This window comes from Nicotiana tomentosiformis, chromosome 12 (genome assembly GCF_000390325.3).
Source record: "Nicotiana tomentosiformis chromosome 12, ASM39032v3, whole genome shotgun sequence".
In the NCBI taxonomy this organism is placed as follows: Eukaryota; Viridiplantae; Streptophyta; class Magnoliopsida; order Solanales; family Solanaceae; genus Nicotiana; species Nicotiana tomentosiformis.
The window spans coordinates 118,548,517-118,562,523 of record NC_090823.1 but is presented as its reverse complement, the minus strand read 5'-3'; the positions used below and the strand labels follow the sequence as shown (position 1 = coordinate 118,562,523).

At 34.3% G+C, this 14,007-nt stretch overlaps 1 protein-coding gene across 1 annotated transcript; it reads right to left on the bottom strand.

The window, feature by feature from the left end:
* Window positions 1-7,927: 7,927 nt before the first annotated feature.
* On the bottom strand, window positions 7,928-8,992 carry LOC104096150 (uncharacterized). The gene has a single exon (XM_009602478.4). It carries the CDS (start codon window positions 8,873-8,875, stop codon window positions 8,264-8,266), a length of 612 nt encoding a protein of 203 aa, XP_009600773.1. The 5' UTR covers window positions 8,876-8,992; the 3' UTR covers window positions 7,928-8,263.
* Window positions 8,993-14,007: the final 5,015 nt, after the last annotated feature.

Here is a 14,007-nt window from a genome sequence, read left to right as displayed (position 1 = left end):
AATTTCATACAGATTTTTCACCGATTCTTCTGTGGGAAAAGTATGCATTTCTAGTAGTGTACTCTTTTGTTACTTGTACTATGCTGTTATGAACTGTTGTAGAATATTGGTGTTAGGCCCGACCTTGTGTTAGCTCGTCACTACTTTCAACCCGATGTTAGGTTTGTTACTTATTGAGTACATGTGGTCGGTTGTACTCATACTACACTTCTGTACCTTGCGTGCAGATGTTGGCTGTTGATGTTGCTGTGTTCGATGGGAGCTGGATTTGAAGATGTACCTGCGTTCCGGTTGTAGCTGCCTCTTGTTCGTGGTAGCCTTAGATCTATAAAATTCTGTTGACCCTGCTTTTTAAACAGACGATATATTTATTTCATTTCAGTTTTGTAAATTCTATTCTTAGAAGCTCATGATTTGTAACTACTAGTTGTTGGGGAATATATAAGATTAAGATTTTTCTTTACTTAAATTGCTTTAATAATTGTTATTGAAATTGGATAATTGATAATTGGCTTACCTAGCGGGTTAGGTTAGGTGTCATAACGACTAGTTGGATTTTGGATCGTAACAGTATAATTCCTAACGAAGAAAATACCATGTATAATAGCTACAAATAATTTACAAAAAACATGTCTAAAATATAAATACAATTATTATACTAGTATTAAGAAATATATAAATATATAAGACCTATAAATAACTGAAACAAAATACGTAAAATATCAAATACCATTATTAAACAAGTTTCAAATAAAGTTACTTCTCATACAAAATATAAGATATACTTGTCAAATGTGGTATAACGAATAGAGATATCCGTTTAAGAAATGGAGCTACATTAATGGAGCTAAGTTAATAAGGCAATATTCTCGTATGGGCTAGCTGAATTCCTATCACCGATTGGTATTTAATATGGTATGTAAATATTTAGTTCCTGTGCCAAATGTTAAATGATATATACTGCTATGATTTTGTCATATTTTTTTATATATTGCACAATTATGTTTTTTATGTTGATTAGTGCCGTATATAGGAACTTAATGGAGAAATAATTGAGCACTTCTCTTGCCCACATCCATGGGAAAAAGGAAGAGAAAAAAAAATATCCAAAAAAATATATATATTGAGCACTACTCTGGGCCACATCCTCTTTTAAAACAAATTTATTTTTGTAAACTCATTTTTCCAATTTTGTTTCTTTCTGGGAGTTGCATTGCTTTTGGAGTTATAATGTCTAACACAATCTAAAGAAGTCTGGCATTTTGTAATTATTCAATACCTAATTCCTAAAGAAAAATTTGTTTGCCACAATACACACAGCTGCTCTAAATAACCATAAATAAAGCTGCCATAACCCCCAATCAATTTAATTTATTCTTTTACTCGTCTTTTCCACTAAACGTAAGTAACACAATGATTGCAGTTTCGTGCGGACTTTATGTATTTCAAGGTTAACAAATATAATAATTCCTGTTAGCTAATTCAACATGCTAGAATAAGGAGTAGACTTATCCGATGCAAAGCAATTTTTCACTACTTAAAAAACAAGAATTAACGCCGAAAAAAATTCTATATCAAACAGAAAAATCCGCCACTAATCTTATTTAGCGACAGATTATTAAAAAATTTTATTAGGTACGAGCGATTTAGCGACAGATTAGCGACGAAATTCGTAACTAATTCTAGTTTTTTTGTAGTGTTTATATACTAAATGCTTAAACTAGAAAAAAAGAAGAAGAAGAAAACAGAAAGAAACAAGGTCTCAATAAGAGGCCTTTGTATATTCAGACCAAAAGTTGACATAGATATTATGGGTAGAATTCTTTTTCTTTTCTGAATTGTTCGTATCTTAAATCTATAAATTAACTCATCTCCATAAAAAATCGATTTTGAATTAAAAACGTTAAAAATAATGAATCGACGTCGACTATAACCCTTAATCTTCCAAGCTAATGATGCGAGTTTGATTTCCATTACCCGCTGTATATTTATTTATTTTAAATATATTAATCTATTCATTAAATTAAATTGAATTAACTTCTCTAACGGCTCTAGTGATCAGTGGTTATAAAGCAGTGCTAGTGCTAGATAAGAGAAGTTCCTTTAACTAAAAGGAGCTACAAAATGATGTTTCAGCTTTATTGATTTAAAAAAAAAAACAAACTTTATTGATTTGCTTAGCTCTTTGCCATGGTAGCAACAACTGGCGAAACCATGTCAAAATGGTTTGCATAAGATGGTTTGGATTAGCTTACTTTTTAAATTGGATTTTTGTCCGGAATTCAAAACCTAATTATAACTTGTTTGCTTTTTCCAAAAGTTTTTGTTTTGGAAAACTTTAGAAAATATATCTCGCTTGTAATATAATTACAATTTACTAAAAGTATCTTCATTTTTTCCCTCAGAGATTTTTTCTACAACAAAATCAAAGCTTAATTCAAGGTAGGCCTCTAAAAATGCACTAATTAAGTGTGATTAAATAATAAAATATTTTCCTGGCTGAATTACTGTAAGTATTTTCTCCCTAAGTGTAACTTATTGTTTTTGCTTTATATTTTTTCTCTTCTTTCTTGTATGGGTAGGAGTGCTGCTGTGCGAGAATATTCAAAAGGTCACTTGAATTTTGGAAGCCAAATAAATTAAGAAAATATGCTGTATAAAGTACTTTTTTTAATTTATGAGACGTATTCGAATTTCAAGAATCAAACAAGATATTCTTTGAACGCTTTTTTTTAATATTTTTAAATTATAAATTACTGTGATTACAATACTTTTACGTAGTTTTTAAATAGTATATTTTATTTTTAAAAATTTAAAAATTCTATATCCAAATATACAATCGAGACCAAGAAACTTTAATCTCGAAAAGCGATAAATATATACCATATAAATTGGGAAAAAAGGAGGATGTTTGAAAGTATTTTTGTTGGAACAGCTTCGGAAGAAACTAAGAGAGATATTTTATTAAGTGCAAATCTATAGGAGTACAATAATTGAGCACTTCCCTGTACCACATCTTCCTAAAGTCCTAAACCCAATGCCTACAAACCTTTTTTCCTTTGTTTTTTAGAGAGTCGCTTTAAACTTTTAATTTTTATTTTCTTCTTCTTTTTTTGGCGGGGGGGGGGGGGGGGGGGGGGGGTTCTAGCAGATTTGATAGAAGTCTTACATATTTTTATTCAAAACCTAATTCCCCAAGAAAAACTTTGTTGGGCGAAGACAATGAACACACCTGTAATTACATGCGGAAATAATCATAAATAAAGTTGTCATAATCCACAATTAATTTTATTCATCTGCTTACCTCCACTAATTACAGCTTGTTTGGATGGTTGTTACATGTTGTATTGTATCGTATTGGTATTTTAAATATAATGTTTGTTTTGATTGTTACTTAAATTTTAAATCCATTGTTACGTAATGACGAAAAATGTCACTTTATGGAACGACCGATTTGGTGTGATCGCGTCGTTATCTTATATTTTCTCTCATATTACCCTTATGTATTATTAAATAATTATATTTTATCCTTTAACCACCTTTTTATATAATAGTTTTACCTCATAACTTACTCTTTCTTTATAATATTACAATTTTATTCTTTATATTAATGTTGATACATGATATCATGAAATGACGGCAAATAATATAATTTATCCAAATATTGTATACATTAAAACGATACAATACTATACGATATATTATGAGACGATAGATAACAACCATCCAAACAAGTTGTTAAGCGCAAGTGTTTATGCCTATAAGAATGGTCTAGAAATGATTAATCGAATTGTTTCAAGCACAACATGAAATTTCTAAACTAATTTACAATTAATTTGATTGGATATTAATGGTGTAGTACTTCATTCCTCTAATTATTCCTGTAAGAGCTGCATGCAAAATTAGCTTATTAGAAATCTTATCGGGAAATAAAGCTTCCAATAAGATTTAGTACATCTAAGAGATTGGCTATGCCAATAATTAACACATAGCTCCAAACCATTAGGATTATATATTCCTTATGATAAAAATATGAATTAACAAAAAAGAAAAAAGAAAAAAGAAAAAAGAAAATCCTAGTGCCAAAGCTGCATTACCAACTTTGCCATTATAAAAAGCACAATATTATATACATGATATTAAATTATTTTGAGTTCAATAAGATCCTTGCACGAGTACGAAGAGACATAAAATCTAGTAAGTGTACGGTATGCATTTTCTTTTTTTAAAAAAATATGAACAAAGGATAACTTATTGTTAAAAAAATAAAAAATAGAAAAAAGGATAACTTATTATAAATTATATAATAATATATATCATGAATGTCTTTGTGATTATTTTGCATAGAGCACATCATTTGCCTTGTGGACTATACTGGATATATAACTTAGCCAATAAGAAATCATTAGAATTTTGCTGAAGCCTTTTTTTTTTTTGGGAATGATTTTCAGAAAATTCCATGTATTAAAGACAAGAAATGTAAAAAAGTTTGAAGGAGTAAATGAAACGTATAAATATAGTAGCAGACTTTACTTTATGAAAAGGACATAAGATGAAATTATTGAACTCGGACACAACCATGGACAGGTTAGACGTGGCCTCATATTAGCTTTAAAAATTCTAAGTGCACCTTTAGTTTTACATGTCCTTTTTTTTTTTTCGTTGACGATATCCGTATTGGGCCCAAATAATTAGAATCGACGCAAAGTATCACATTGAATGCAAAACGCTTTCTAAAAACGATGATTCTATACATATAACTTGAACCCAAAACCTTTGGTTAAGGACAAGGAGTACTAACTATTCGACCGCATCCCTTATTTGTTAGTTTTACATGTCAATCAGTAAAAATGGGGCCAATGATTAGATCCCTTCTGTTCAAATCATATTCATGACTGAAGTGTTATTTTTATGTTGCTGACTTTATCCGATTTTTATATGGTGTTTAATTATATCTAACCTTCATTTCTTTTGAGTGATTCTTAATTAAATATATATAAAATAAGTTTAAAATAAATGTTTTCCGAAATTTAATCACTTAGATAAACTACTGGTTCGAACGAACCCAGTAATTTTTGGTTAAACTCTATAGTTATATTAGGAAATTAATAAAATATGTATAAATATTTAATTGTGAACCTAATTATAACTAAAAATGACTATAAGTTCAGTAAGAATTCAAAACCCATAAAATTCAAATTTTAACTCCGCCTCTAAGTCATATGCCATGTATAATTATTACTCCTTCCAAACTTAAAAAAAAAAAAAACTCCAAAATATTTGTCATATTAATTAAAAAGCTAAGAAAGCATTAACAGTTTCTCTTAAGGAAATACTTTATGTTTTTTTTTTCGTTTTGTCAATACGTTAAGCATTACAAGCCCCATACTGTTTAGTTTTTGTGATGCCTAGTTAATTCTAACCGATCATTCGTTATTTTGAACAGATTCATTCCTAATTATAATAAAATCCATTTGAATATAATTAGTAGTATTATAATAAAAATCAGTTCAAGTGCTTCTTGTTTGGAAGAGAGGGGAAAAAAGGAAAGGTTAAAATTGAGTCTTGCTTCTCTAAACTGTAAAATAACAGTTCAATGAATCGACTACTGTCCAGTTCTCTATCCCATGCACGAACTCTTTATTAGAACATATGACAACTACTTGAATGTTATATATGAAACCCTTAACTCATGAGTCATGCCAATTTCTCACAATTTTCAATAATTGCCTCAACCCACAACAACACTGAAAAAAATTTAAATTTTGATTTCGACGTAGGAACCAGAGAGTTTTGAATTTTATAAATATAATCAAGAAGAAAATCCAATGATCATCAATTAGTCTGTTTCACTAATTAATTAAAGCCACAAACATAACGAGATGGTGGGGGAAGCATGTTAAACGTTTGAAAAGTAAGTTCATAAGTTGACAAGTGTTACCAACTTTGGTCGTTTTCATACTTTCACCAAATCTTTTACCTAAAGTTTTGGCTTTTTATAATTAATCACAGTGCATTACATGTATGATCAGAAGAAATAACATGTATGATCAAAAAGTTACTATTATATACCTTTACAAATAACATATCTTGCGCATGCCCGCAATAACTTAGTCAAAGCTAACTAAAGATCTTGTCTGCAAGAAATCACAATCTATCTTAATCCCACTCTCTCTAATGTTACGTTAAGACAGAAGCTCACAATAATTCTCGAGTAGATTAACCGTGATAAATCAAAAGCAACAATAAATTAACAAAAACAAATATTATATTCATTGATAATTAATGTAGATTTTTATATTACTCGTATAATTTAATTTGTTACCATAAGTTCGTCTACTTTATTTTTCAAGCAACTAGTATTCCTCTTACTTATTATATATGCAGTTTCCTGTATTATCTTAATACCCCAAGCATCCAGGTTACTTGGAAACATGAGAGTGCAAATCATCAATAATAAGTACATAATTTTTATCATAAAGAACAATTCTTTAAGTGTATTGTATGTTTAAAAGTGATTTTAATTTGTAAGGTTCCTACAAGAAGTATACTATAGTATTTAACAAACACCAAACTTTGTGGCTGTTGACTGGTGAGCTTAAAATTAAGGGGTCATATCAAAAGATGGACAAATGGTCCTCCGATTATATCAAGTAAACTGTAATTACTTTGTTTGAAGTTAACTTTGTCAATTACCACAAAATATTTTGTAAAATAAATGTACTAAATAATTCTTTGGAAATGCTTATTAAAAATGTTAACGTCACCACTTTCTCTAATTTACCGAGTTACGTTACTTCTGCCACGATGTGGTTGAATTTCATAATCAGGTCGTTTAACTCAACTACATAGTACCTAAGCACCTCAAATAATTTTCTCAAAATTTGAAGAAAAAGACAATTGCCATTATTGAAATCAGTATGATTTTGTATGTGTCTGCGAAAGGAGGTTTCCAAGTCGATTACCAACCAGAAAAAGCGTGGGGGTTGCTTTACGAAACACTATAAATAACTTTATTAAAAGGTAAAAAAGAAAGAGAATGATTAAATAAACGTAGAAGAGAAGACAGATTTGCTTTTGAAATTAGTGGAATCACATCGGTTGATTTTGCGACCAATGTGCGTTATATTTTGCTCCATTAGTGCATTATTGTTTAGTCAATCGAGGCAATTCTAAATGAAATATACTATTTATAGAGTTAGATTTTCATAAAAGGTAAGAGATTAAACATATATATATATATATATATATATATATATATGTAATTTTTTACTTAGCTATCAGAGTAGTATAAGTTTTCTTCGACGAAATGATATCAATTTAACACCCTTTATCCAAGGTAGCTCCGCCGCTATAATATTAGGGTTTATCCATAAACACGTATTAATTAAGGAGGTATGGACATGCGATACTGTGTAAATAATATTATGAGATTATTCACAAAATCACGAAGGTTAATTTATTAAAGCTCCACGTAGACACTAGGTTTAATTAGCAGCGGATGCTAATATTGTATGGATACACTTGGGCTCAAAGGAAGAAGTATACATAATTTCTACCTTAGCTTGCTACAGCCTACAGGATTTCTATTTTAATTTGGTTCATCATTTAGTAATTTGTACTCAAGGGAAAATCTGTTTGACTGGACAGACGAAAGAAAAACTTTAAATGTTTTTGGTGTTCTCTGATATTTTTATAGCTATACATAGAATCATAGTATTAGTTAACTTAGATAAGATAAGAAATTTAAAATTAATTATTTTTAAATATAAAAAAACTATCATTATTTTTAAACATACAAAAAAATGTCACATAAACGGAATAAATAGATAGTACTATTAAGTATTCCATACTTTGTTTTACGACCTTTTTTCTTCTCCTATTTCCAAGAAATTACAAATGAAGCAGGTAGTCAATAATCGAATCAGAAAGAGCAAAATGAAACTTGTTGATTCAAATTTTATGACTTACAACCTTAGAAAATACCACATCAAGGCCAAAAAAAGGGATTACATGTCATTTATATATAATCTTATTTTCTGTTCTGTAGATTTCCAGACTAATACCAAAAGAGGAAAAAACAAAGTCTTGAAGAGAGAACGGAAATCATATATATGTACATGCAAACAAGCTAAGCACATACATTATTCACAGTTCCCAATCTTCATAATCTTTATATATTTCGAATTTACTGCACTTAAAAAGAAAAAAAACTGCAACACAGTTGCATGCATGAAACTCGAAAAGCTGCAAATATTATATATCAAGCACAAGGCGAAGCTATAGCTTGACGCCTCAAATTTCTGTAGAACTTTGAAATAAATGCCTCAGCTGCTTCATCCACATGGCTATTTTCCTCTACATCTCTAAGAGGAAAAGGTGAATCAGTGATCCTAAGTTGCCTCACCATAGGAGTCCTTCCAAATCCAGGCAAAGCAGGCGACGCCGTTTCACTCTGAATCATCTCCAATGCTTTCATTACAGCTGCATTCACTACTACAACATTATCTTCAGTTGAAATGTAATTTCCATAGTCGCTACAGTTGTTCTTGTTTCGTTTTTTGAAGTAGTTGAAAGGTAAGTGAAAATTAGGGTAATGAACTGGGCTGTTACTGCAACTGAACTCGTAGTCGTTGTTGTGTGGAGGAAAGGGTAAATTTTTGTCGTGTGACCGTCGTTGAGTGTTGGACCATTGGTGTGTGTGATGAAACATGAGATTTTGGATAGCAGCTTTGCTAGCAATCTTGCCACGCTTCATTATTAAGTTGAGATCTAGCATTAGTTTCCTCTTTGATATGCTTTTTCTCAACATGAAAAATGCAACTCTTACTATGTTCCAGAATTTCTTTGCTATCACTGGCAAATTTTGTTCCATCTTTATATATCTCTCTATATATTTTTGGTTTCTGAGTCCTTTGATAAGGCTAGATTCTATGATAGATTTTGAGAGAGAAATGTGTAAACTGAATTGTTGGAATGATAAATGTAAAATTAATGTGTGGTATATATAGGGGGCGTTTGTACATAGAGGAACTTTGATGTTAAGCTAAAGTGACCAGTTGAGGGATGGTCCATAGATATTTTTTTTAAATTCAATATTTTATTGGTTCAATTATTAATGATGGAGGGTCCAATGCAGCTTTAAAAGAGTTCTTTATTTATTAAGTCATTGTCATTCATATTTTTGTAAATTTTCCTTACCTTTGACACGGAAATTAGTTTTTGGACCAATTCCAAGTTAAAAGATTTCTAGTTCTCCTAATTCAAGTAAGAGTTTAAATAAGTGTCCAATTCAATATTTTAAGTCATGTTGATGTCTATTAAAAGTTAGCAGTAACATAATTTCCAAATAATTGTTAGTAAGTAGATATATTAATCCTTTCATCCTATATCATATCTTCTTTTGCGCGCAGGCCGAGTTATATTTATGTTAATCAATTTTCAGGTTATATACCCAAAAGATATAGGAGTAGGTAAATTATATTCTTAAGTTCGAATATCTTTCCTGCTACTTAGTACTATAAATTTGCAGTCAAAATTAAACTTTCTGCAATTTATTATCTCAAATTCTAGAATATTCCATGTGATTGAGTAATAAGTCACACGTATAAATATGCTTTTCAGGTCTGGCTTCTAGATACGGCCCCTTTATACATTCCTGTAGAGGATATTTTCCAATTTTGATGTCATAATCCTTAAATTAATCAACAAAATAGGTGCCAAAGAAAAAGTAGTACTGTAATATGTGTATACGGGTAAAAACGAGGCTAGTAAGTACCCCAATTTTTCGGTGAGTCAAACGAAGCAAGGACATGACTACAAGGAATCGAAATCGAAGCCAGGAGCCTCTCTCATCAAGGCCCGAGAAAAACACCTATCTTCGGAGCCATCGTGACCACGCCCCCCGGGCCTGGTTCGAGTTCCAAGAACTCGGAGAGCATTATCGAACGACCACGCACGATTGACAAAGGGCCGTGATATCCATGCCCAACCGGATATCACGGTGTGAATCCCGGCCCGTATCAGCGGTAGATCAGTGATTAACGAAAATGAAGATTTTTTAATCTTTTTTAGAATTGTACTTATGGTAAAACCCCCTACTATATAAATGGGAAGCTGATTATTCATTAGACACAGTGTAACACACATATCAAGGCAATATACATTTGTTTCCTCTTCTTATAAAGATTATTCTAAGTTCTTAGTTTTGTTCATAGCCCTTCATAAGTGTCTGTTCCGAATCGAAGGCTTGCTAGTTGTTTGGAACACAATCGAGCCCGAACTCGGTCTTACTACTGGTTTCGCCATTTATTCTATCTTTAATTTTCTCATCTAACGCTATTAATCACTTGAATTGAATTAGTCCACATATCCTTAAAACCGCTTATAAATTCAATTGTTATCAATTTTTAAGGGTAAGCAGTTTGGCGCCCATCGTGTGCTAAGGATAATAGTGGTAATTTGATATAAATTTTCATAACACATTCTATTTTAAACTTGTTCTTTGAGATTTTAATTTCAGGTCAACTTATGAATGTCAAACTCTCAATCTGCTCACTGGAACGTTGATGCTGAGTCTGGCCACCATGGCGAAAACAACAATATAGTACCTAGAAACGAGGTGCCCCATGTTGACCCTAATAGAGTCCCAGTTGTGGACACAATCGATGCCAACTCACATATGGTCATCGATGCAAACCTGCCGACCGACCCCGAGAATAGTGTTCGCGAAGGAGCCCGATCAACAGCTCGAGGTACACACGACGGTGAAGGCGACGAGATCAATGTGTGGGTGATATTCGAAATGTTACAAGCTCAACAGGCGGCGATAGCCCAGCTGCGGAACCAAAGTTGCGCCCCCAACAGAGTTGAGCCTGAACCATCCTAGGAAAACACCCAAAGAAATGAACAAATCACGAAAAGGCTGGGTGAAGTTGATCCCTGGACCAACCCCGAAATAATAAAGATGTTTGAGTAATTGATAAAGCAGGTGGAATGAGGGGAGAAGAAGATTGAAGCCAACGACCAAAAAGTGGAGACTTATAACTCTAGAGTTGATCAAATCCCAAGAGCACACCCGATATTGAAAGGTTTGGATTCCAAGAAATTTGTCCAAAAGCCTTTCCCCCCGAGCGCGCGACACCTAAGCCAATCCCGAAGAAGTTCCGTATGACCGAAATTCCGAAGTATAATGGAACCATAGATCCAAATAAACACGTGACCTCCTACACGTGTGCCATCAGGGGAAACGACATAAAAGATGACGAAATCGAGTCGGTTTTGCTGAAAAAGTTTGGAGAAACCCTTTCAAAAGGAGCAATGATATGGTATCACAACTTACCTCCTAATTCTATTGATTCATTTGCTATACTTGCATATGCCTTTGTAAAAGCGCACGCCGGGGCCATAAAGGTCGAGACCAGAAAATCGGACCTTTTAAAAGTAAAACAAAGAGATAACGAAATGCATAGGGAATTCATGTCGAGGTTTCAAATAGAACGAATGGACCTGCCCCTAGTTGCGGACGATTGGGCCGTTCAGGCATTCACTCAAGGACTCAACCCCAAAGCTCCTTGGCTTCACAACAGCTGAAATAGAATTTGATAGAATACCCGGCGGTAACTTGGGCTGACGTCCATAACAGGTACTAATCGAAAATCAAAATTGAGGATGATTATCTCGGGGCCCCCTCCGGCTTCATTTAGCCCATCAGAACTAGCGACATGTCTAAGAGAGTCGTCGATCATGAGCCAAGACCGAACAGAGACCGGTATTAACCGTATAGTGTAGATCGAAGGGGTAGCGGATCTGGACGTAACCCTGCGAGAAATGAAAGAAGTAACGATCGAGGCCACAGAAGCCGGGGACTAATGAGCAAAAACGATTTTGTCAGGACACTCGGGGCTAGAGAGGCACCGAGATTATCGGAATATAACTTCAATGTGGATGCCACCAACATCGTATCTGCCATCAGGCGCATCAAATATACCAAGTGGCCTCGGCCATTGCAGTCCGACCCTATCCAGAGAGACCCTAACCTGGTGTATAAGTATCATGGCACTCATGGCCACAGGACTGAGGACTGCTGACAAATAAGAGAAAAAATGCCCCGATTATTCAATAGCGGGCATCTACGGGAATTTCTGAGTGATCGAGCCAAAAATCACTTCAGGAATAGGGACACCAATAAACAAACCGAACAGGAGAAACCTCAGCACATCATCAACATGATCATTGGTGGAGTCGACGTCCCCTTAGGCCAATGCTAAAGCGCACTAAGGTGTCCATCACAAGGGAAAAATGAACCCGAGATTATATACCGGAGGGGACCATTTTTTTCAATGATGAGGACGCTGAAGGCATCGTGCAACCGCATAATTATGCACTGGTAATATCTGTACTCATAAATAAATCTAGAGTTAAGCGTGTATTAATTGATCTAAGTAGCTCGACCAATATCATCAGATCGAGGGTCGCAGAGCAGTTGGGTCTACAAGACCAAATAGTGCATGCAATCCGGGTTTTAAATTGATTCAACATGACATGCAAAACTACTAAAGGGGAGATAACCCTACCTGTGAACACCGTGGGGACCATTCAGGAAACGAAGTTCTATGTCATTGAAGGGGATATAAGATATAATGCTCTATTAGGAAGGCCATGAATTCACAACATGAGGGTAGTACCCTCGACACTACACCAGGCACTGAAGTTCCCCAGACCGGGAGGGATTAAGACGGTTTACGGAGAGCAGCCGGCCATAAAAGAAATGTTCGCGGTCGATAAGGTGATCCCGATGTCTGCACTCTCGACATCAAAGAACACGAAGTCGGGTAGGAAGGAAGAAACTAAATAGCAATCACCGACATCGGCCCCAACCGAACCGGAGAAGCAAGAAGCAGGCGAGGATGATGATTACGGAGTTCCTAGGTCGTTCATCACCCTAGATGATTACGATGCCACCAAATCAACGGTCATAGAGATGGAGCAAGTCATATTGATCAAACACTTGCCCGATCGAAAGGTTTACCTGGGCAAGGGGTTAACTCCCGAGCTTAGGAAAAAACTCATTAAATTCCCTATAGCTAATATAGATTGTTTCACTTTGTCCCATCTTGGTATGACAGGGATCCCGCCAGAAATAACTACTCATAAGCTGAGCTTGGATCCGAAGTTCCACACGGTTAAACAGAAGAAGAGGCCTCAGTCCGAAGTCAAGCACGCATTTATCAAAGACGGGGTATCCAAACGCCTTAAAATAGGTTCCATTCGGGAAGTTAAGTACCCGGATTGATTGGCTAACGTAGTAGTAGTGCCTAAAAAATTGAATAAATTAAGAATATGCATAGATTACAAAGACTTGAACAAGGCATGCCCCAAAGACTCTTTTCCTTTGCCTAACATCGATCGCATGATTGATGCGACGGCCGAGCACGATATACTTATCTTTCTCGACGCCTATTCCGGGTACAACCAAATCCGGATGGACCCGCATGATCAAGAAAAAACTTCCTTTATCACTAAATTTGGCACCTATTGCTATAACGTAATGCCGTTCGGACTAAAACATATCGGTGCCACTTATCAATGCCTAGTAAACCGGATGTTCGAAGAACAAATTGGAAAATCAATGGAAGTTTAGACTGACGACATGTTAGTTAAGTCCCTGCGAGCAGAGGACCATTTGAAACATTTGCAGGAAACCTTTGACATATTGAAGAAATACAACATGAAGCTGAACCCGGAGAAATGCGCGTTCGGGGTCAGATCCGAGAAGTACCTTTCGTGTCCACCCTTGCACCATACTCTGAAGGCGGATGAGCAGCTATACCTGTACTTGGCAGTATCCTAGGTAGCGGTAAGTAGATTCCTAGTCCGGGAAGAGGAAGGTATGTAATTTCCTATTTATTATGTTAGTAGAGCTCTAGGCGAGGCTGAAACAAGGTATCCTCACATAGAAAAATTGCGCTCGCTTTGCTAAGTGCCTCCAGAAAGTTAAAGCCATAT